The 24908-nt window shown below is 36.4% G+C and overlaps 1 protein-coding gene across 4 annotated transcripts in view; it reads right to left on the bottom strand.

Moving 5' to 3' along the window:
• Window positions 1–24908, bottom strand: part of LAMA2 (laminin subunit alpha 2) — a 391575-nt gene that overhangs the window by 71920 nt on the left and 294747 nt on the right. For all 4 annotated transcript variants that reach the window (XM_074862478.1, XM_074862479.1, XM_074862480.1 and 1 more), the window contains 7 exons: window positions 21436–21578; window positions 20801–20899; window positions 15449–15560; window positions 10808–10970; window positions 6083–6293; window positions 4344–4460; window positions 3034–3197 (listed from right to left, as the gene is read on the bottom strand). In XM_074862478.1, the coding sequence (XP_074718579.1) occupies window positions 3034–3197; window positions 4344–4460; window positions 6083–6293; window positions 10808–10970; window positions 15449–15560; window positions 20801–20899; window positions 21436–21578 (1009 nt within the window). The remainder of the gene's footprint in view (window positions 1–3033; window positions 3198–4343; window positions 4461–6082; window positions 6294–10807; window positions 10971–15448; window positions 15561–20800; window positions 20900–21435; window positions 21579–24908) is intronic.

Raw genomic sequence — 24908 nt, 5'->3', positions numbered from 1 at the left:
CATTCTAATAACTATAATTTGATTAAAAGGTAATTATAAACAAATAATATTTCCTGGTGCAGGGACTGGAGCTCAGCTAACCTGTTCCAGGGGAATTTCTAGCCAGTAGGCTGGAGAAATCACTTCTCTTGCACTCTCTCTGTATGATATATTCAAATATTTTCCATGAAAAAGTACTGCACCAGAATTAACTTGAAGACATACATCTCAGTATACATTATGCCTGATGCCTATGATGCTTTTCCTGAATAAAGGGTAAATGGGATGAAATCCCCACTTGAACTGGACAAGAATGGATTTGAATTTGGAGTTTTGCCTCTCTGGGAAATGCTGTAGTCATCAAGGTGTATGGCAATATAAGGGAGGCAGGGATTACTCCTGCTGGACCTGTTCCAGCTTGTATAATAAAATACGTAGTCATTGAGACAGTGCGTGTAGAAGAAAGGGAAATTCATTTTCTAACCTAGTAATTAATCTGTTCTCTGGGGAACTGGGACAGCTGGGCTCCAATCCTGACTTCAATAAGTATTTAATAATTTCTACAAAATGCAACAGGAAAGACGAAGGGGATGGAAGGTACACTCCCTGGACTCCACATGTAGTTAATAGAGGGACAGAGATTCCCTTTAGGCCACTGTAGAAACAGCATGACTGAACTGCCTCTGCATCAATCTTGGAAAAGCATATCTCCTTCCTCAACCACAGATGGAGCTCACTAGGCTATAGTAAGCTTTTGTGATGCTCTGTTAGAGAAACGCGCAGCCCAGAATAGCTATCTAGCTAGTAGCTCAGGTACTGCTTAGAAATATGGTTCAAATCCCTTCTGGTTAGGAGAGACCTGAACTGAATTTGCCAAATACCAATGAAGTTTACTCATGAGCAGGCGATTACTCATGAGCAGGTGATAAGGGAGAAGCCTATACTAATATCTCCTTGTATACCAGAAAAAACAATTTTTGCTAGGTTAAATTCATGAACTGTTCCATGTTCTAACTCTCAAGAGAACATCCTCACCATCAATCAATATACTATTTGAAGCCTTAGGGTGTGATTAGAGAGAAAGGGCTCTCCCTCAATTTCTCCTGTAAGACAAAATGGTATGTTTCAGCAAATTTAGTATTAACTGAAAGACACCCAAGTGCCAGTTGTGAAGATAGATACATTTTTCTGAATTCCTAAGACAGATAGAGCCTGCATATTCCTGTAAAGTATGGATGTTTAATGTCAGTGCATGAAGTAAACAGCTTTATCCCAATGCAGGATTAGATAGCACCTTGGTATTTCTTTGTTCTTTGAAATTATCTATCTATCTGACCACATTAGAAATTTTAATTTTGAACAATTTGCTTTTAGATATAATTTTTAATGTTCTTGATTCTGCATTTTTTTATTATATATCTTGAGAAACTGAGGTTGATGTCCAGATCAGATAGAAGTATACATTACTATTCACTATTATACCACAGCGAATGCGACTTTAAACGCTACCTTAAGCTCCTTAAGGCCAAACTGTCAAGCTGTGTGAAGACAGAAGCACATGCACGCACCTACAAAAAAGTCTATTTAGAGTAATTAAAAACCTCTATCTCAAAATGCGTCTTGCAACTATCTACATTTTCTCTACTTCTTAGTTCCTTCATGCCAACTTTCCATCTATTTGGATATTTATATTTACAATATTTATATACAATAATATACAATATTTATATCCAAATTCAGTACTGTGGTTGGATGTGACACTAGACACCTACTTTAGGCCCAGAGGTGCACCACAAAACTGATGTGTCCTAATCAGACAGTGCACATGTCATTTCCAGAAGCCACATTTTTCTAGAAACAGTGCCCTTCAAATCCTTTTTACTCAGGAAACCACAACTATCATTATTTTATGAACTCATCAAAACATAAATTAGACTGAATACCTAGAGTTGTGTGAGTACAGTGTATATGAAGCCAGTAATTTTACAAGTATCAGACACTATCGGAGATAATTCTGTGCCTCTTCCTCAAAATTACAGATGCTGACAAGAAAAAATGCATTAAGCGTTTGCTCACAAGTCTTTGAGATATTAAAGTCTTCAGGCAGATTGTTGTGAGCAACAGAAAAGGAGCATATTGTTGATGTTAAAAAAATAGTATCTTTTTTTCATTCATGTATCGCTTTTGAGAAAATAAAACTCTGAAGCTATGCTGGGGACAGGTCCAAGAGGCAGAATATTCATGATCTATTTCTGAGTATTACTGTTGCAAATTACACTTACTATTTATGGCTTGCTTTCTTAAATGCAAAAATGTAATAAAACAAAACCACAATAAACTCTCCCCTCCAAAAATCCCAACAAATCCAAAACAAACCAAAAAAACCCCTTACCTTCTATTCTTTTCAGGAAACTATACTCATGATGATTTAGGAAGTATCATTCTTCTGAAAGGGCTGTGGTCATATAAACCAAGGGCATTGCAAATCTCACTTATATTTAGGAATGTGATAGTGGTAAACAGAAACTGAAGTTTCTATACTTAGGTTTAAGCATTTTGGCCCATGACAACTACTCATTTTGGGAGGGTGTTTTGAAGCCACTAGAGGGATTACTGTCTGTCACTATGCGGGATTTCTGACAGTAAACTAATTAGCACCATGATAAGGGTCTCCTACCAAAATGGTCATCTTAAAAATACTGCTTGATTTTAACAAATGTTTATGAAAACATATAGTGGGCTCTGTATCATAATTTCAATTTTTCTCACAGCAACATAGCAGTAAGCATATGGTAAGTTAAACTCTGTTATGAGTGCGTCTGACGGCACTGTTTGCAGTTAATGCAGCCTATAAGCATCACAAGATGTATGAAACGGTTTACAAGAGATACACACACAAATTAACCAGCTGGATAGTTGTATACTCATATAGAACACTGGTTATTTGTATACTCCCAGACGTCGAAGTCCAAGAAGAATGCTCTTCAATTTCTGTCAAGCAATTTTACAAACCTGCTTCATGATTTTATCATTACCAATGAATGGCTGCCTTACCCATCCAGTATTGCGGATGATTCATTCAGCTGGGCTGCATGGTTCTCAGTTTGCAACACCTTTTCTGGAAGCATTCTGTCATGAATTTCTTGTGATAAATCATCTATTTTATCCTTCAGCTGATCAGACATTGGCTGTATCTTATCAGCAACGCCTTCTACATACTGAAAATGAGAAAAGAAAGGTGAAAAGTGCAGCTGAATGTAAGCACTCTGTAGCCGTTTATATATATATATTTTCCTTATGAGGTATTATCTCATAACTTACCCATCCATTAAGACTTCAGGAAAACACTATGGATAGAATAAAGGAATGGCTGGACCAGAGAGCAGAGGGGAGACAAAATATTCCAAGAGCTACTTGCCTCTCTTGAACTTAGTAGAAGTTTTTATTTTACAAATAAGGAATTGCACAGTTTAAAAGCTTATAAACTCTAATTTGGATTTCTTTCCTAAATGTTGATGCATACATAGTTACACTAAATTGTCATGGTACTCCACAATAATAACAAATCAATGACAGAAGTTTCATGTTTCAGGACCCTTTGAATGACTCCAATGTATTTTTGCTTATTAAAGTATGTTAGTAAGAACTATACTTTTTGAAGAGCTGCCCATTCCTGTTCCAGTAAGTTGTCCCAAAGTGTTTCCTTTCCCGTTTCTCCAAAAGGCATTTTTCCAATCATTACAACAATTTTCAGTGCAAGATGGAAATATTTCCAGAACCAATGATATTTCAAGATTTTTATTCATTTTTTTTTGTAGGTAAGGCACTGATCTCAAACTCTGTTGATAAAACTTCTAGGGCAGAATTTTCAAAAACATTATGTAAAATGAGAGTACAATCTTCTCCTCTCCCTTGTCTATCTAGTCTTAAAATTGTTGCCACAGGCAACAAATTATTTCTGAAGTTTCCTTCTGATGTGCACACACAGTTTTTGTGCAGATAAATCTACATCTAGATCACAGAGTCGCAGTGAGATTGTGAATGGGTCTGCTGCATCTGCAGTTCTAAAGATAAACTCAGTACTGCAATCAGAATACCATGTTTATAAAAGAAGGCAGACTCCATGAAAAATTATGAGCTAGCTCTTTATGTAATCCAATGAAACACTTAAATCTCAATGTTAATATTTATATACCAGATTACCTTTTCTGCCATACGGCAATGGAAAAATGATTTCTTCCAATTCAAATATTCAAACATTGATAAATAAGAAGAGAAATCAGGTGTTACTTTAATTATGTATTTTGCTTCCATAGTGATGCTCCATTGTACTAACTCTCAGACAAGGATGTCAAAACACTCACCTCTACAGCTAAGCTGATTTCATTTACAAGTTTGTTGGCTTCATTAAGGATATCATTCCCTTCCTGCAGGCTCTTTTCAACATCTTGTCTGCCATCTTCTACAGCCTTCTTCTTTTTCTATAGGATGTGTTCACACAAAGAAAAATATGAGTTGTTTACTAGAACAGGAATGCCAGTTCAAATACCAGCATCCCAATACAAGACTGCATTTTGTCACCATGCCACAATGCCACTCCTGGAATTCTCTGAGCTTTCAGAGCAAATGCAGTGACAACAATAAAGCACATATAATGTAAGATATCTTTTCCTTCTCCTCCTACCCCCAGCTTTGCACATATAATGTAAGATATCTTTTCCTTCTCCTCCTATCCCCAGCTTTGTATCCCCCTCCCACACAGTAGGTGTTTTGTTGCTCTATAACACAGGTAACTGACTGTAGTACTACTACAAAATGAATCAGAAAGAAGTCAGAAACCCTAATCTTTACCCAGATGTGCACATTTCTCATGTTGACAATTATCTTCTCTGGCTATGAAGGCAAAATTTATCAAAATATTCTGCTGCTTTCCTATTTACGTCCACTGGTGTTTCACTAAGTACTGAATGAAAAACAAAAGATGATGGTTTGGAGCAACCTTAGGATTCTTGATTTTACAACTGGTAAAAATACTGCATATTGTGTCGTAAGGATGGACTTCTGAATAAGGAACTGGCAATTTCCTGTGCAAGATCCATTGAGTATCACAGATAGGAGACCATGGCATTCTAGCGTTAAGAGTGCTGTGATGGCTTCTTGGTCAAAACAGGATCAAAATAAAGCAAAAAACTCTTCAAAACAATCAGGTTGGGCAGGACTGCTGGAAAGGGTGCCTTCAGGCACTCTGATACTGTGATGCAGACAATATTTTAAAAACTGAGATAGCGGGTAATTTTTCCAGCCTTTATCCATTCACCTTTGGGAAGAAAATGCACAGAACAGAGATCACCTAACTTCTTTCCAGCACTCTATTTCCTTAATTCAATCAAGCCCACAAATCTCTGCTGAGAACTGAGGTCTTGGAACTCTAACCTCATCACTGTACATGAGGTGAAAGCTCATCAAGATACAAGCAGAGTCGAAACATTTATCTTCATTAGGTTGACTCTGCTCTTTATGTCTTGGTTAAATGCTTGTTAATGTACAGTATAATATGTTCTTTAAGTCTGCAATTTAAATTAAATCACAAGCAGACCCCTCTGCTATGAAGGAGATCATTTATAACAGCTACTAACTACAGAGGATAGAGTTTGATTTATTATTCTGTAATATCGACATACCCCCTCCAGTCTTCTTCCCAGGAGTTAGAGAGGGAGATGAAAGTGTAAGTTTTCTAGGAGCAAATATATGATAGCAAAGATTTTAACTGAACTCCTATTTAAATCTTGAGCACAAGATTTGAATTTTACATGACTATTTATACTGGGATGAATTTAATCTCCCCCAGAACACTAAATCCAATGCACCCTCTACTCAGTGTTTAAAAGCAGATGATATTATTTTGATAAAACTGTGGAGTAGTTCTACTTATAAAAGCCAATGCATTTCCTCATTCTGAGGAACATGTTTCCTTTTAATTAGATCAGATATATTTTAATAATATTTTTGGTTTGGTTCTATTTTTGTTTCAAGATTTAATCATGCAAAGTTTCGAATTTGATCAGACTCCAAGTAATCAAGCATACAACTTGTCAGGACTCACCTCTACCATGGTCATATTTTTTTGGTTGACTGCAGATAAATGATCAGCCTCCCTAATTTTACTCATAGCTTCTCTTAGCAGATCTCGAGCATCATCAACTTTGGTGTTGTAGTTTGCTAGCTTGTCCTGGACCTCATTTTTGAGATCCTCATTTTTCTCACTGGGCTCACCAAATAATTTCTTCACCTTGTCCAAAAGATCTTCTGCATTCCTGCAATACATCACCATCCATGAAGGCACTGAGTTCATATTCCCTACACCAAATAATCTGAATATTCTTAATAACATGCAAAGGAAGTAGACCTCTAAATTAAATCTCAAAGTAACTTTCAAGAGAACACATGTTTAATAAAGTGAAATAACAGTTGTTCTTAAGCCCTTTCTTAAAGAGGGTTTTAAACGCCACTAAGGTCCTATTTATGAAGTAGAAAATATTCAAATATTCTCCACTGAAGACCATTTTGTCTTTTTTTATTTTTTTGGTAAGTTGCCATTCTTGAGATCTGACTAGTGAAGCAAGGTTTTTCTTAAACATTTCAAGCTTTTCTGAAACATTTCAACTTGTCAAAAAGATTTCCTTCATTCACATTAATGTGACACGTGACACAAAGTAGTATCCTACCTTGAACTGAGGGGGATATGTAAATATGCCTGATTTCAAGCTGTCTTAGAGCGGACAAACTGCTTTAGACAGTCAAAAATCATAAATACTTTCCTGTGAAATAAACAACCCCCAGGATCCTTGGATTTATGACTTCCAGTAGCCAAACAATTTTGCTTATCTAAGATAAATTCTGGGTTATTTTTAATAGACTTTGGCAACCAGAAACAGAAAGTTCACAAGTGCCTGCTTTTGGCAGGGGTACAGTATTTCTTGATCATCAGAGAGTTGTCACACCCAGTTTTAAAGGACTGGAGTACTGGAGTCTTTATGCCCTCTCATCTCCCTGCCTCATGATACCAGGCCATTGAATCACTTTCATGTAATGCAACACCACTGCATTAATGTAATGATATGACAAGGACAGAAAAAAAAGACAAAAAAAAAGAGGCACTTCCAAGCTGATGCTTTAGAGATAAACAAAAGTCCTAAGTAAACAGGAATCTGTAGGATAGATAATACCTACAGAAGAAATCTATTGCACTTTCATCTGGAACAGATTAAGTTTTTCTTCCTGTCTCATTATGGCAATGGGTCTGAAGAAGCAGTGTGGAAAACAAGAACTGTATTTTCTGAAAAACACTGCAGTTTGGCCTGCTTATAGTCAGTTCCATTAGAAACCTTCTGAAAATAAACACATAAATAAATGCACACACAAAAAAATATCTGAGAGTTGGAAAAGACATGCTGCCAATGGGCATAATTTAGATGAAGGATCTGAATTGGAGTCAAGGAAAGCCAAATTGTTACCTTAGCTTTGCAATTTTCTGAGATGGATTTTTTTTTTTCCACCTGCCCTGCCCTTGGTTTTGATGAAAAAAACAAAAAATCATTAATGTTGTGAATTTGCAACTTCTGGGGACAAAATATTTAATCAAAAATTAAATCCCAGTATTGACACCCTGTCACAGAGGAAGTGTAGAAAGGAATTCAAAACTTCTTCCATAACTTCTCCATTGTTCTTTGTATAAGCAGCTACTGTCTTACACTTCTGGCAAATTTTGATACCCTTATGGCTCTGCAGTACTGGAGGAACAATACAAGACAGATGGATTTCCCTTTTATGCCCTTGCCTCATAGCACAGTCCAAATTATCTATCTGTCCAGTAGTTTACCTCAAAACTCTTTATTGGTGCTCTAAAGATAACACTTCCCTATCAACCTTTGGGCATTCTTCCCTCTGCTCTTTCTAATGAAGTACAAGGCAATAAATCTCCTCCATGTAATCCCTTGCTTTATGTACCAGAATTTCTCTGTGACTGGACTGCACCACACTTCTTGAAATATTATCTTGCACATTTAAGTTGTGCTAATTTCATTGGTTACCTTCCTAGAAAAAGAACAAAACTATACAAAATGCTTGAAGTGTTAGAAGAAACAGTCACAGGTCTGGCCTAACACTTGGAATGCTGTATGATCTGGATCCTCAAAATGAGTACAAAGGAACAAAAGAAAGATTAGAAACTGATGAGAACATGATTAAAATACCCAACTATACATATGAGTTAGGATTGTCCTATCTGGTGAAGAAATGAGTACTATAACATCATGAATAGCATCGATAAGGGGATCAACTGTCCAATGTCTCTCCAAATACAAAAATAAAAATATCAGCAAGCAATGTCAAAAAACAGGAGGCATCTCTTCAAACACTGTGTGGCTGTTACGAAGTTCGCTTTTACAGGAAACTGGATGATAGAAGTTCACAGTGGCTCAAAGCCATCAGACAAATTTATGGAAGAAAAAGACACACACAAATAAAGCTATTCAGCATACTAAGTAGAAAGATAGAAATCTGGCTCACAGCATCCCTTGATAGCAACGCAGTGGCATCCGAGAAAATGTGTAGGAATGTTATAAAATATTGAAAGATTTATTTCATAAGTATGAAAAACAAGGCAGTTTAGGACAGAAACGTGTATTTTTAACAAGCTCTTTTTAGAGAGAAATTATTGACTAATGTGCCATTTCAGTACGCTAAGGCAATCACATTGCAGACATGATTTGAAAAGTTAGAAGGAAAATAAATGAGGTAAAAAAGCTTCACACGTAAGAGAAGTTTTGCCATTTATGAAAGCAAGAAGACTGTACTTAATTTGTCTTCTTCATTTAACTTTTGAGAATTCACTGAAAACATAGGAGAGGTAAGAAGAATCCACTGATTCTTGTCATTCTGATGTTGGATGAAATCCTGAAAGCAGAATACAATCACTGCCAAAAGACATCTCACCAAAGAGTAAACATTATTAACTATTTCAAAGTAATCATGAGACTTGCAGAGATTTTAAAAAGTAAATATTTCTAAATGAGTCTGTAAGAATACATGTGAACATAGTGACTACACATGTGCGCACAGATACAGTTTTAAGAGTGATTAACTTTTCTTCAGCCTTTTTCTTTGCAGAATGTATCCTATCCACTATCTTACTACATTATTTAAGCAGTTTTAAGATATTTTTCTTTAAGAGCCAGTACTTTATAAAAGAGTTTCAGAAAACATTATCTAGGGAACTTTTCTTCCTGCCCTGTAATCCACAGTGCCTAATTTTCCTTGTGTTGAGTTCACTCCCCAAAATTTCTTGGATCTCAATGACTGCCTATAAAGAGGTAATCCTATCCTTAAAGTAAACTATGTAACTTTGATTGAAATCAGTGAGTATATTCACATATTTCATGGTATAAAATGTATTCCTTTATCAGGAAATGAAAACACTCACTTTGCACATTTTAGGACAAATGGTAAGAGGGGGAGAAGTTCTTTCCCTCAAAAAAGCCCTACTGCATTTCCTACTCTAGCTATTGGGCTAGAGGAGGAAATTATTTCATGCTAGTCTGACAGTTTCATGTTGGCTGTAGCATTTGAGGACTAAGAACACCTTGTCTGAAAGGCCTCCCCGCAGTCTGCCCTAGAACTGCAGGCAGCACTTTCAAAGACTTGGCTAAATTTTTCTCATCCCTAGTTTTTCCTCGTTTATTTCTATGTGTGAGTGGAGAAGGGACAGAAGAGGCCCAGTGGAGTGAGAAGAAAAAGCAATAAAACATTGCTGAAAAATGTTTGCAATATATCCTTTCTCAAGAGAACAGAAAAGCAGAACCATCAGAATTATGGGAAGAAATACTGTACTGGTAGGATTTTCAGAAAATAATCCAGTTTCTAAAGTATAAGATAGACAGTGCAAATCTGATTTTATACTGCTTGGAATTCTTAGCTAATCTTGTATTCTATTTATGTCTCCTTACAGTATGCACGCACTTGATAACTGACATTTTCAGGCCTGAATACCTCTATCCCAGACAGTTTTCTGAGCCATCACAACTTCAATGGACCACATAGCTGCTCAGCTGGATTACCTGCTAGTTTGCTCTGGTGAAGGGCTAAGCAAAGCCTAGCTCTAGAAATATGCCTGGTCTGACTGATACAAAAGTAACAGACTACCAGAATTTTAACTTCAGGACAAGTATTTTTTTGGATCAGCTAAACCTTCAGCATTTTGCAAAATGCTTTATAAAGAGATGCCAATATAATTATATATACATATCTAGGTTTTTTTTTTACAGACAGCTAAATAACCAAGCCCTGGGCTTCTGAACCGTGCCACAGAGTTGGAACATTCTGATCTACACTATTTTATATATGGCAAAATACATCCTTTTGAATGCCTATGCTACTGGACAAACTTTGCAGACAGATAATATTTTTATTAGACCAATTAGTTTTCCAGAAAAAATCCCAAGCTTCTAGACAAGCTTTTTAGTACAAACGCCATTCATTGGGTCGGAAGCAGAAGCTAAAAACAAACTGAGAAAAATTGCTTAGAATTCAATTAGAAAAGTTGTCGGTACCTGTGGAGCAGACAAGTAATTTCCTAGGGATTGTTTTCTACATACGTAAGCATTTCCAAAAATGCAAATGCTGTATTAACAAATATGAAACATAAGACTTTGCTTTCCTTCACATTTCTGTAAGCCCCAGCTTCAAAATTTGATTGGAAAAGATGACAATCACATTTATAAGAGTCAGGTATTATCACTGGGAGGTTGAAGACTGAGGTTTCTCTACTCACTTTAACTCATCTTGAGCTATTCTTTCTTGCATATTCAGCTCTCTACTTCTCAACTCTGTGATCATTCTGTCAGCCTCACTCTGCAGTTCTGGAAGACTCTTCTCCAAGGTCTCATCTTGGGTTCTGAGTGTCTCATTCAGTTTTATAGCATCTTCTTTTGCAGCTGCAGGGGCCAAAAAATATTTATGTAGTGAGTTAGTAAATAAAAACAACAAGAGGCTTTAAGCATCTGCCCATCAACTCTATCAGCAAGTGGAATGCAACTTGCAGTGGTTATTCTTGCTGTGAAATATAAAGGACCGTTAATCTGATGATGAGTAACAAATGAGAAAATGTTGTATGTTTCACCAAACCTTTTATTATATCTCACTTTTAAGCACAATAACTAAAGTGAGGAAGTCTTTATATCCAGTATAAGAAATATATTGCTCCCCTCTTCCTCCCCCTGAAAGAAAGAATTTGCACTGAACCTTTGAAACAGCAGAAGATAATCTGGTATATTGCTCACAGAATTAAGGAGCAGGTAGTATGAGCAATGAAAATTAGATTTAAATTACTTTTGGAGAACTTCAAAATATGTCATTTTTAGAATTCAGACTTAACAGTGCTAGGAATAATAAATGATCGGGAAATTTCAGAAGAAGGAGAGAGAAGAGGAGTGAAAGACACCCACAAACATCTAAACCTACTCATGTATTTAGAAGCATTTAGCCAGAAATGGAAAAGAAGGTTATGAAAGTTGGAATATATGATGGTAAGCTATAAATGTATTACATGTTTGGAATAGCTGAATTATTCCTACCTGATAAAGCTGTACACATGGTATCATATTCAAGGACTGAAAAAAATCTTTCTGCCATAGTGCACCACAACATACTAGAATATACACTTTCAGAAGGAACTAGGTCATTTATGACAATCATTTCAAGGTCTTTTCCAACCTAGATGATTCTATGATTCTGTGAATCAGTTCCATCTTCAGTTTTAAAAAGTACTGCCGCCTTTCCATAGGCACAGGACTCCCAACTAACTAATTTTTCCAAAATAGTACAGTTCCTGGTCACATGACTACTTCTGAGTATTTTAAATTAAATCTTTAATTGAACAAATTAAAATCTGTCTTCCAAAATTCAAATAAACTACTATTTCATCTACACATTGTGTAGTTTTAGAGCAAATTATGAAGAGAATCCTAATCCAATGATGTCTTCATTTTGCTGGTGAGAACTGAGATTTGAATCTTTAATCAAGAGTGGTTATGTGTGGGGTAGTGAGGCCTGGAAAAAATTACACTTTCTTCTGTACATTATGTTATGTATCATTACTAAGTTACCTCAGGCCAGGAATAGGCATGTATTTATTTTTTTTTTAATTCTGGAATAAATAGTAATTTAACCTCCCCGAATATTTACCTTCAAGGAGAAAATAGATATGTTATCTCAGCTTTCAATAGATTCAGAAAAATTTATATCTAGCTTTCTCCATCCGTCTCGTAACAATCTTTACTTTCTAGTCTTAGCATACTGCAAACTATCAGAGTCCAGTGGTGGTAAAAGATTTGGATGCACTGACATAGATGAACATAAGAAAGTCCAAAGTTGAGAAAATTCCATAGTTAGGAGGGAAAACTAGTTACAAGTACTGAGAAGTTCAGAAAGTCAGCAATCAGTCCAGTAGAAATGGATCAATGGTCAGAGTATGGTCGTTACAACAAATCACTACCAACTTCTCACTTGTAATAAGTTTTTATGGTTTGAAGAATTCCTCGATTCCCTGATGTTTAGGGAGGCAGCTGTCAGATCTACAATCATGCATTTCCGAGCGCTGCCATTCTCAAGCATTACCTTCAGTAAATGGAAAGAAATAGGTGCTTGGATGGCACTTCATCCTAAAGTTGTTGCCTACTGGCAACAAGTACTAGGGAGCTCAAGGTCACAGATACAGGCCTGCATTTCTAGAGATCCAAAGCACCATGACTTTCAGAAATCTGTAATCTAGGAATGGGGGACAAGGATAAAGAATGCCTGCAAACCGGTTGGTCTTCTCAGTCAGAACATCATGAGTGGACATAAAGTCTTCAACGAACAATCCAGCAATGTCTCATAGGTCAAAAAGAGCAGAAGCAAAGAAGGTATAGGGTCAATATGCAGTTAAAATGCTGTCAAATTTTAAAATAATCTAGGAATGGCTCCAATATAAGGTAGAAGTTTATCCTCAGTTTTTGAAAGATGGTGATCTTGAACAGGAAGACATTTGAGGATGGCAATCAGAATTAAGCATATAGAAAATATCACAACTAGAGGAAAAACATTTTGAAGAACTCAAGCTGGAATGGCCAGATTACGACCGTTCTAGAAACTTGAAAGATCTGGTGCATGACATTGCAGATCCAGGAAGACGACTGTTTGGCTGAGAACAAGCAAATGTAGTGCCTGCTTTGAAGAAACTGGAATTCCACTATGGTCTGAGAACTTGCTTTGGAAGTAAGTGGAAAACAGGATGTGGAATAAATTAATGTAGGTGTTTTTGGTTTTTTTTTTCTGAAGTTAGCATATGTCAGACTATATGGTTTAATAGCAAATCCAGCTGAATATTTTCATTAATGATTCTGGGGGAAAAAAAAAAAAAAAAGGAAGTCTACTGATAAAATATGCTTATGAGGAAAAGTTGTAAGACAGTCTTAGTAGAGAAGGATTGGAATGCTATGCAGAATGAACTGGGTGACCTTCAAAACTGAAGTAATCAGACCGGAATGAGATTCAATACTAGAAAATATAAGGTTGTGAACTAAATAACAACAGAAATTTCAGCTGTAAACTATGGCTCTGTCAGTTAGATGTAAGGTACGAATGAGAAGAACATAGCTATATTATGAATCTCCAATGGTACCCAGCTGTGAAAAAAAGAAAATGTTATTCTAGAATGTATTAGGAGAGCTGTCATAGGCAGGTTTTACTGCTACTGAAGTGCAAGATACTGAAGCAAGCTCTTTTCAATATCTGTTACCTGTGCTCAGGAAAGATGAACCTAATTTTGAACAGAGGAGGGGAAATTATATGAAGGTAAGCAGGAGATTTGGAAGAATATGCTTTAAGGTGTTTTAGTCTAGAAAAAAAGGGGCCGAAGGGGAATATGATTCCTCCCTACAAACATAGCTGGGCATGGGGGAGGGAGGAGAAGCACTAGGGAGAGAAAAAAAACTATTTGAACTAAAGAACAAAGTTAGCAAAAGAACATGATGATAAACTAAATATGAATATTTTTAGCTAGAAATGAGAAGATCTGTAGTTTTGAAGGGTTCGAAACTGCCTCCTATTCAGATTGTGTGTATTTGAGGAAACTACTTTGAAGATGAGGGTTAGAAAGTTTATGATAGCAGGGGAGTGGATGCAGCAACCCAGGAGGTATCTTTCAGTGATGTGCTCCTGTATTTCATCTATTCTTAAAATTTTTCTTGGCCACGAGGCAAACACATTGATTTTAAAGTCTTTGTCTACTTCTAAGATACCACATAAATTTATTTCACTCCCTCAATGTCTTCTAACTCTGAACTTCCTATTGTTAATTCTGCTTGAGGAAACTTTTGTTTGGGTTACAAACACTGGGCATAAACTTTGTGGAGCAAAAAATTGGTTTAGCACTTGTCATCCCAAATTCATCTTGAAATATGAGGAACCTGATCTTTTGTATAAAAAAAATATCGAAAACTTGCTTAGTTTTTCTTGTTGCTTTTCCCACATTTATTTAATGTCAAAGTTGCACATCCTAAAGATATCCTAAATTGCTCTTCAGTTCAGCTACAGAGTATGTATGGGGATGCATTACATTAAAGGCAATATAAAATGTATTTTACAGCACTTGGACAAAAGTGGAAGTTTTCCCTTTCAATGAAATGGGCCATCAGAAGCATAACTACTGAAATCAGTAATGTAGTGGGAGTTTTATGGAACAAAGGACAGATCAGTATTTTTCAAGTAAAAAAACATGTCTGTGATTGATAACCTTTATCATATTTTTCAGCCATTATCTTATTTAATAGCTTCCTGAAATATATAGGTCTTGCTTTTCAAAGCCATCTACAATACTTTTGCTCATAAGTCTTTACTGCATTGTAAGTGCAGTGAAGCAGCTTGTGGAAGAGTGTTGGCTCCATGCCACTACTTCAGTAGGGTTAGGAGCCACTTGCAAATTCCAAGCAGCAGATGTTCATTAACAGCAAGTAGTAATGTATTTTTGAAGTCATTTTGGGGAATTAAGATGAAGTGTAGCAAGTGCTAAATTTACAACAAGTTTTTTTACCAATACATGTTTTTAACCGCTTTGAAAATAAACAAATGCTAAGCCCTGTTTGTTACTTCAACATAATAGTTCTTCTTCAAACAACTGCAAAAATCCTGAAGGAACATACTCAATTTTCTGCTCATCTTTGTTCATAATTGCCAATACACTAACTGTTTATATAAACTGCATCTGTAGAATGGAAAAAGTCTGAAGATAGTTGACTGTAGTTTCTTCACTCAACATTTAAAGCACATGACATTTCTCAGTGCATAAACTCTTTCTCACTGTCTCGCAGACCCTCTTCCCCACCATCCTTCAGTTTTCTTGAGAAACAATTGGCTTTTTTCTTCCCCCCAATACCTTCAGCAGCTTGGAGAATGCCTTTGACGAACTGTCCAAGAGATTTTGCTCGGTCATTAGTCCTCTCAGCATCCTGCCTGGTTTGCTCACCATCTGCTGTCACCTTGGTAGCCTAGTGATCCAAATTCAGGAAAAGTATAATTAAAAACAGGACAAGGCTGCACTATGCGATATTCTTACTGGCTGAATCTATGTACAAAACTTTCCTCAGGCAAAAGGCAAATCAATGAATTATTGATCAGATGCATGGGAAATGACATGAGCTGTTCGAGTACACAATTAAATTTTATTACCTTTTCCTTTAAGTGGAAATTGGAAGGCTTTATTTTAGGTTCTTAGAAACCCTAGTTGTGTGTAACAGCACACAAAAGGAGACAGGATGAAATTATTCACTGAATTTGCTTAGAGAAACGTTGTTTGGAGCCTTTTAATAGATTCTTCAGGGAATACATTCCATAGTTTCACAGTTGTGCACTTTTCAATTGACAAAGTGCAGCAGATACCATGACCTCTTTGTTTCCTCCCCGGAGGTGTTCTCAAAGAGACAGTTCATGCCAACAAGCAAGAAGAATTTTAAATCAATACATTAAATAAATGAAGAAAAGGAGAAAAAAAAGAGTTGTTTTTTTTTTCAGCTCTAATAGTTGAAGTTGTTTATAACATATGGGGGTGCTCAGTAAAATTTTAGCTTTGTGTAACTAAATGCTTTATCATTTTATTGAATCACAGCAGCAGCAGCAGGATGAAGACAGACATCTGCTGCAGACCTGGAAAACATTCTGAGGAAAGGAATCATCTTAAGACATTCTACTTAGCTCTCAAGGTACCTGTTTATAAAATGAAGCCATTTTTACTACAAAGAAGTTGACCATTTCAAGCAGCAAAGCTTGTCAAACTGTACTGTAAAGCAAAAAAACCCAGTTTTTTTCTTTGGGGATTGCATTCCCAAGAAATGTCTCAAAGCAAGGCATTATGATCTTTCCAGTCTCTGGGAAATAAATAACTAGAAGGTCAATAATTCAAAAGGAGCTTAAGTTTTCCCTGACTTAAGCTGTACAAACCGTTTTCTCAGTTACACACACCCCCACTCCCCCCCCCCCCCCCCCCCATTTCAATAATAGTCAAAGAGAAGTAGTATCACTTTTACCCATTTATTTTTGCCTGATTAGCCTCTAGATGGAAGCCCTCAAGATACAACATGACAGCTTGGTTTCTGAAATGAAATCCCTGGCATTATCATACCACTTAACAGTTTTAGTCTACTTCAGAGTAGTTACTCTGAAAGTAATTTCTATGAAAATGGTTCAGGTAAATAGAATTATACAGGAAGAATTAAGAACCCATACTGATGGGGGCGAGTTAGTTCTATTTCATCTATTTCATCCCTACATCATCCCTATCTAGGATTTACAAAACCCCTTTACCTGCCTGGATACAGAACTAAAATATTGTCACAGTGAGCTGTAAGAAGCAATTGGGATAGGAAAAAGGCAAAAATACAGAATGGTCTTGATGGACTGCTGCTCCAATCCAGCTTGGCATTTCTGATGTCATTTCATTCTTCATGTAATTGAGAACTACCTTATTATTTATTGTCAAATCCTCCACAATCAGCCTTTTATTCTTTGGGTTTTATTTGCTTGGAGTCTTCACATTCACTTTTATTATATGCTGTAATATTTCTAAGTCCTTTACACAAACGGTGTTTTATAACTTACATATACTTTTCTTAGTTTTGATTACTTTTTCCATATTGATGTTAATTCCAATTGGCCACTTTAACCTCTCAATATTTGTGACTGAATGGCATGTACAACATTTTTGTGCACATTAATCTGTCATCAAACAGTTTTCATTTCCTCTCAGTGACAGTTCTCTGTAGTAGTTAAATCCCATTCAGCTCCACTGAAGGCTTTATGTATTTCGCCACAATTTGCTTTGCTGAAAAATAACCTTTCACTTCATTATCATCTGGTCTAGCTTTAACTCCATAAGCCAAATTAAATGGCAAACATCCTTCACACTGTACTTAGCCATTTCATGGCTAATTAAATGTTTCCATTTGTTGATAAAGTCCCACTCATTTTCTACATATTCAGTTTACTACAGTTCACCATTTCTATAAGGTCAGTCTTCGGCATCTCCTAACAGTTTAAACAAGCACAGCAAACTCTTTCTGGGGGAGCAATAAGGGTCAGGCACACGCAGAGCAAATGTTTGGAATGAATCTTCAAGAAGTCTGGATACAAATAAGACTCTTTGGCGTAAAGGAGATCCCTACCATGGAAATCTAGTAAAGAAAGCATGTGAGATCAGTGAACCTGCTTTGGTGATGTTCACAGCTTGTATTTAGTGATGAAGGTTCCATGGAAGGCCTTGTCCCAATCTGAAGACTATTAGCCACTTAGCAACTTAGGCTATTAGCAAGTACTGGCAATTACACACACATTTTTGTTTTGGTTTCGTTTGTGTGCTTAGTCTGAGGTCTTAATCAAGCCATATGAACCGCCTCTGGAAAGCATGTGGAGGGGAGCCCTACAGGAATTTCTCCAGCTACTGAGCTGCAGACCACAGAAGGAGGAGTAAACACAGACCTCACTGTACAGATGGAAGTTCTTGGCTCTCCCTTCAAATGCTTCCAACTACTGCAAACTAAGTTGCCTCTGCTACTACTTCCAGAAATTTTTGAGCTTGAGAAATTCAGTGGTATGGGAGATATGAAAAAGGTTACAAAGTCAAAAGAAGCATTTCAATCAAGAGGAGTGATTCTGATCCCTGTCTTTCTTGAAGGCTCTGAAGGTACCTAATTGGAAGGGAAGAGAGGGTTTTGATTAAAAGCAGTGTACTGAAAGGAAGAGTCTGAGGTCTGTCTCTGGTGGTAGATGACGGAATGTGCATGCAAACGTGTAAGAATGTAATTAGTGTGAGGAAAGCGTGAGGATCTTCTGTACAGCAAGACTGAATGAAGGAAAGAATATGATGGAAAAAAAGAAAAAAAAGTGCTGCACTGATGTAAGAGATCAGTGGTTGAAAAGAGATCGCAAGGAAGCAAAAACCCCAAAGGTTTTGTAGTGACTAAATACCATTGTCTTCTACATTTTATATTAGAATGGATAAATTTTTTTTTTCATGGAAATAGACACCTAACCAATCCTCATCAACCTTTTTCTTCATCACTACTTATTTCACTTGGAAAATTTAGTGAGCCTGCGAATCAGATGCAGGGAAAAACTTTGCTATCTATAGTTGTACCATACGCTCCAAGTGTTAGCCATTATGTAGATATCAGCTATATCTTAATTTGCGAATGAGACTTGAACACACTACATCAGGAGTCAACTCTTCTTTTTGGGACATTAATCCTATTTACAAACATAGAAAGAGAAGGGTAGGGCTTGCCACCAGTTGCTAGTCCCCGAATTAAAAAACCCAACTGCAATTCAGTTAACAACTCTCTGTAAGGATAACTGGAAATCATAAGGCTACTTACTCATTGCAGCAATGGAAAACTGCAGAAAGGGAAACTAAGATCACACCTTCAATATTTTTCCTTCCAAGACTAGTCTACAGAAGGTCAGAATCGTAGCATTATTCTAGGTCATCTCCATGATTAAAATGTATTTAATTTTTGGTGGTGGTGGTGGTGGAAGTAATTGGAAAAAAAGCAACTATCAAAGGAAAAAAAATTGTCTTAGCCTAAGGTTCAGAAATTTTAACACAAGAAATATAATCTTCCCTGCTTGTCAGGCTGTCATGAGTTAAAAATCCACCTAGAATTAAAACTACCATAGTTATTTCTAGCAAAAAAATAAAAGATCAAACAGAAGTGAAAAAACAAGCTTTTTTTACACTTACAATGACAGCACATATAGATAAATACCTGTGTATGCATGTGTGGGGGGTATATAGACAAACACATACATGCATGCATATGCAAACACACTACAGATGTTTTTCCTACCCACTACCCATGATTGCATAGTTTTTTTTCAAAATTGAATATAATCCACACAAACAAACCAGTTTCTCTGAGAATTTTAGTTTTGTAAGCCACGAATGATTTTAAGACAGGATGCTAAAACCGTATGGGGTTTAGGTAAATTCTCTCAGGTGTAAATTCATCAGTACAGTAATCCATGTTTTCCTTATTTGGCTATTTCAATGCAGGGTAGCACAACTCATGAGCAAGATTTTTGCTAGTTCTTCATATTAATATATTTTGAACAGCTGTTTTTATTGTGGCTGGTCCAGTGTCCTATTTTTTCTCCACTAGGTGGCAGAATTTATATTATTTTCTTAGACAATGTCTTTTACTGACCAAAATAAGGTCTATATTGAAATAAAACTTTCCTAATAAAAAGAGTAAATAGCACATCGATTGGAATCCAGAAGACTGTCGCTACCCTCATAAATGAAATATAGAACACATATATTTAACTAAACTCACAGATCTTGTGCATATATTTGAATTCTCCCTTTAAATACTGTCCCCATTTCAATTACTTCCTTCATTGACTCCTAATGAGAAATTGTTATTTGTTAAACCAGGACTTCCATTGCCTTGCTATAAAATTTCTTAAAAAATAAGTGAATCGGGCTAGGCTACCATTTGCTCTACAGCTCCTGGAGAAACAAGCCAACACAACAGATAACCCAAAATGGAAAATGAAACTGCAAAACCCCAAAACTTTTCCTATAATGTGCTTGAGATGGTTGGGCATTAAGTAACTCTGAGTGAAGTCAGGCCACCTGTATTGCAACAGGCAATCTCAAAGGGAAACAGGCTGAGAACTATCTTGAGACAGTCAGACTGCAGAGATTTCAAAGGGAATATGATGAGATGATGTTGTTGATGCAGAAAGCAGATAGCCTTACCAGAGACAGTGCTGATGTTCAGAAGAAAAGGAAGGAAACCAGGCAGTTCAGTTTCTGAAAGCCTCAGCCAGTCAAAGAAAAACACCAGATGTGAGAAACTGTGTGGTAATCCCATGGTTTTGTTGCCATTAGGTTTGTAACATAACCTGTAGCTGAAGCCATGAGAAAGTCCATAAATGCTCTATCAAGAACCTTCTTTCCTTTAGTGTCAGCTTTTCCAAATTGGCTCATTCTTGGATGCTCTGCATGAGCATTATAAAATTTTCTTACATCATTATAAAGTTTTGCAGAAAATGTATCTCAATGTATTGGCCCACAAAAAAAGGTTGTTAGAGGACTTGCTGCCATTTCAAACACTGAGACTGAGAAGCACCTTATAATTCATCTATTCACTCATGTTTAATTCATATTCAGAAGATTTCTGTCATTATGCAGCCTTAACCAAACCCATAGACCCCAATGTGATCATAGACATACTCTTGTCAGTAGTTCATCCATTTCTGTCACCAATGTATCCAGATTTTCTTGTGCTAGCTGAAGAAGTCTCTCCGGTGCTCGCTGAGGTGAAAGCAAATGCTGTTGAGGAAGAGAGGAGGGAGAGTGAAAGTCTGTATTTAATGGATCTCAGTGCTCCCAAATATTGTAGAGAAGCATGAAAATTTTCCTTTTCATTAGGGTAAGCAACTCTGTTTTGCCATTGACTCTTGTGTCACATACAACCAACATACTTTTCTCAGGGATCTTGACAGCTTTACATAGTTTAGTAGATAACCTGTAAGTATGGTAGGGAACATACAATATATAAAATACATAACTGCTTTATGGACCACCAGCATGAATACCATTTTATTTGTATGAGACATCACTTCTTCTGTTCTTGCAGTGTAGTTCCTTGCATATGTGTACATAAATTACTGCTGCAAGATTTATTTATTAAAACAAGTCAAAATAAATAACTGTAATGATTATTTATCAACCAAAGCAAGTCTGAAGTAATTAAATCTTGAATTTTTCTTCTTCCCTGAACCTACTCATGGCTGTATGTTTGAACAGATTCAAGTACAGCTGTACTGAGGCCCTGTTATTTATGTATCTGAATACTGTGAACATACCTTTAATTCCTGTGTCATGTTCTCAAAACCAGTCAACATTTTATAAGGAGCAGGCAGTGGACCACTAAGGTTAACACTCAGAATCATCTGGTTTAGCTGATCCAGGTCACTGAGAAGGAGTCCTGTGCATTCATCATCACAAGCTGGGAGTAAGAACAGCAAAGCTTATTTATTCCTGCTAAATGTTTAAGAAATATATTTCAGTTAGAAATTTTATGGCACACATACAATTCTGTGAGAGGTAACACTAATTTCAGATAATTTACCCCAAAAAAGCATAGTGTGAGAAAAAACATGGAAACAACAACTAGGGAACTGGAAAGACTTGGTAATGGTACAGTTTAATATAAAACATGAAGAGCAAAATTAGTAGGCTTACCTCACAAAAATAGGAAATAATTAACATTGTCCATTATGGACTAGCCAATATGAAATCCTAAATTAGACAATCAACTTGGATGAAGTTTGAGAAAGTGGACAGGTAATTTGAAAAATCTAAGGAGCAGTTTAATAAGTATAGTATGTGTGAATTTGATCATAAGAAAAAACTAAAGAAATCTTGCAATTTACATACTTTATTGCTATATAACAGCATGGCCAAGCATGCTAAACTTCTAATACAGACAGTACAAAGAGTCCAGGTAAAATTACTGATAGTTTTCTTTTAAGAAATGCTTTTCCCTACCTCCTTTCACTAACCAGCTTTTAAGTTTTTCATGTATGCCTCCTTTCTTGCAAATACTCTTTCTCATGAAAAATACTGGTCGGTGCTGCATATACTGAAAAGAGTTTGCATTTTCTCCCCCTTGCTTTCTACTGACTACCACAAGAAATTCTTATAACCTTAAAGTCTTGTATCATTTATACTGCAGACAGGGAAATTCTTCATCGTTTAGAACAGAGTTGTGGGGATGCCATTCTGTTTCCCTGGATGAAAATGCTACACAGAACTGGCAAACCTAAACTCAGGAGACGGAGCAAACAGTTAAACAAGGAATTCACTGGTGATGTTAAGAGACATGGAGGGTTGTACCTAAAGTTTTACTAGTATGTAATTATTTATTTCAGCAACACTCCTAGGTAGCTCAATGGCTAAAAAAAAGCACTAAACCTGTATGTTTCTGTAGAAAAAGAGAAGTAATTTTCAACAGAGAATTACATTTTTTTTCCCTGAAATCTATTCTTCATGTAGATTAAATTTTTCTTGTTCTTTAAAGCTTTCACAGTTATCTAAAAGTTGTTCTTATTCTGTAGGTTGGATGTTCAATATAGCAAGGAGTTGAGTCAAATACAAAGAAATGAAGAATAACGAATACTAGTTTAATACATCATGAAACTCATGTGATGATTGAAAAGGAGACAACATAGGTGATGGATTAGTGCAGTAAGAAGTGGGTGCAGAAAGTTAGATACTGTTATTTTAAGACTTCCTTTCGCATTTTCATTGCTTCCACTTGCAGACTTCTTCCTCCTATTTCACAATATTTTGTTACATAAGCTGAACTGCGCTGGAACTTCTCTGCAATTATTAACTGTGGGCATGATACACTATGGTTTATGTTTCTACGTTAAATTAAAAAAAAAAAAAAAGCTTATTACCATCCCAGCTCTTGTCATCTGTGTGCTTGCTTTTAAAGGTCTGAGAGAATTAAAGGAAAAACAACTTTTACAGCCAACTGAGTATTTTATATAATGAACACCTGTTCTGTACCTGGTCAAGAAGGTAAGTAAACCTGATAATTATTTTGCAGGATGCAAATAAGTGATCTCAGACCTGAAAAGAGTTGGGTTTTGTTGGTTGTTTTTTTTCTGATACATTATTTCCCTGATGAAACAAGCTAAATCTATTCACCCTCAAAATTGTCAGAGTGGTTGGTAATAAAATGCTAAAAATTTACTATATGTTAAAGACAAACTTAATTCACACCAATAAGAAAAAAATCAACAGCTGATGAAGAGATGAAGTATTCTCAATGAGTAAACAATTGACAAGTGAACATTCAGTATAAATTAACACATCTTGCATGATAATCAGGTTGAAAAGAGGAATGACATCAACTGAGGACCACAGTTGAGTAGATGAGACAGGACTAAACTACTCCAATACAAAGTCTGAAATCTACTATAGCTACGGGAAATTTTTCAAGAGCATGATTATATTTTGCTAGACTAAATACTTCTGTGTCTATCTATAAAACTGTCAGGATAAATTTGTATCTAATATTAACAAATGCAGCACTAAAAATTCAGATCATTACAGCAGTGCAAGCGTGTAAGAGGCAAATCATGCAGTCAATATTACAATAGCCCAGCCAGTAACTGATGCAAATTATTGCATTTTCCATTTTCACCACACTTTCCCATGCACAGTAAATCCTGTAAGGATTTTGACTTACCTCTTGTGAGAAGCATCTCCAAAGTATGCATGCCAAAGAAATACTTTTTTTTAAATAATTGCTCAAGTAATGAAGGACGCTATAGGTTTATGGATATCTAGCCACTTATTCCATCATACAAAGAGAAGATAATGTACAAAAAAGGAATCACATGTCTGAGCCACAATGTGTTCCTCCAATTGAGTGATTATTTAACACCATTTTGCTTTAATACATCCATTGCTGTTAAGACTCAGAAGACTGTGTTATGATTAGGTAATTTTTGGTCTAAGGGCAACAATGCAATCTCTGATAGGAGGTGGTATCCTATGACAGCCAGTGACTTTTCAGTATTAGTTTCCTGCTGCTTCACAATAAAGTGTTGAACTATTGTTAGGTTTATTAATTTGTTGGCTGCTACCCCATTTTTCCCATTTTGGCACTGCTCTCGCACCAAATAATAAACAAGCCATCCACTGCGCCCCAGAACAGAACCCCAGTAGAGAACTGAAAACTTTAGCTTCCTTGCCATTGGTGCTGATTTCAGGGAGTTTGCATGATCAATATGCCTCCAAAATCTGGAAAAATTCAGATCTAGATCAGAGTCTAAATACTGACTCAGGTTTATTTCTGATTTTCGTTACTTAGAAAGCCTCATTTGCTGGTTCTGATATAGTCCAGTACTTGTTAGGTTTATACAGTGCTTCAGTTGAGCCAAAGACATTGGAGTGCAGGTCTAAACTCAACAGGAGCTCATGCATCAAAAGAAGGGAGAACAACTGATAGTTTATCAGCTTCTGTGCCAGGTAGGGGTGCCTGTCCCTTACTGAGCTCATGCAGACAGGGAAGCAGTTGTCCAGCACAGAGGTAAGTTTAATTCTTACGAATGTGCCATAAGGGCTCACAATTTCTGTTAAACTCAGAACATAGCAGAGGCTTGTCCAAGACTTCATAATCTGGTGTTACACAAAGTATCTTTCTTGTCAGCTTGCTCTGTGAAGGCTTGTGATAAGAAGCTCCCAGCTCCTGCTGAATTAAGGACTGTGTAGGAGCTAGGAGACGCTTCTTTTCACAGATTCTTCAAGATATGCCTCTGAC

Source organism: Strix uralensis, chromosome 3, assembly GCF_047716275.1.
Source record: "Strix uralensis isolate ZFMK-TIS-50842 chromosome 3, bStrUra1, whole genome shotgun sequence".
Lineage (NCBI taxonomy): Eukaryota > Metazoa > Chordata > Aves > Strigiformes > Strigidae > Strix > Strix uralensis.
This window is presented reverse-complemented; position numbering and strand designations above follow the sequence as displayed.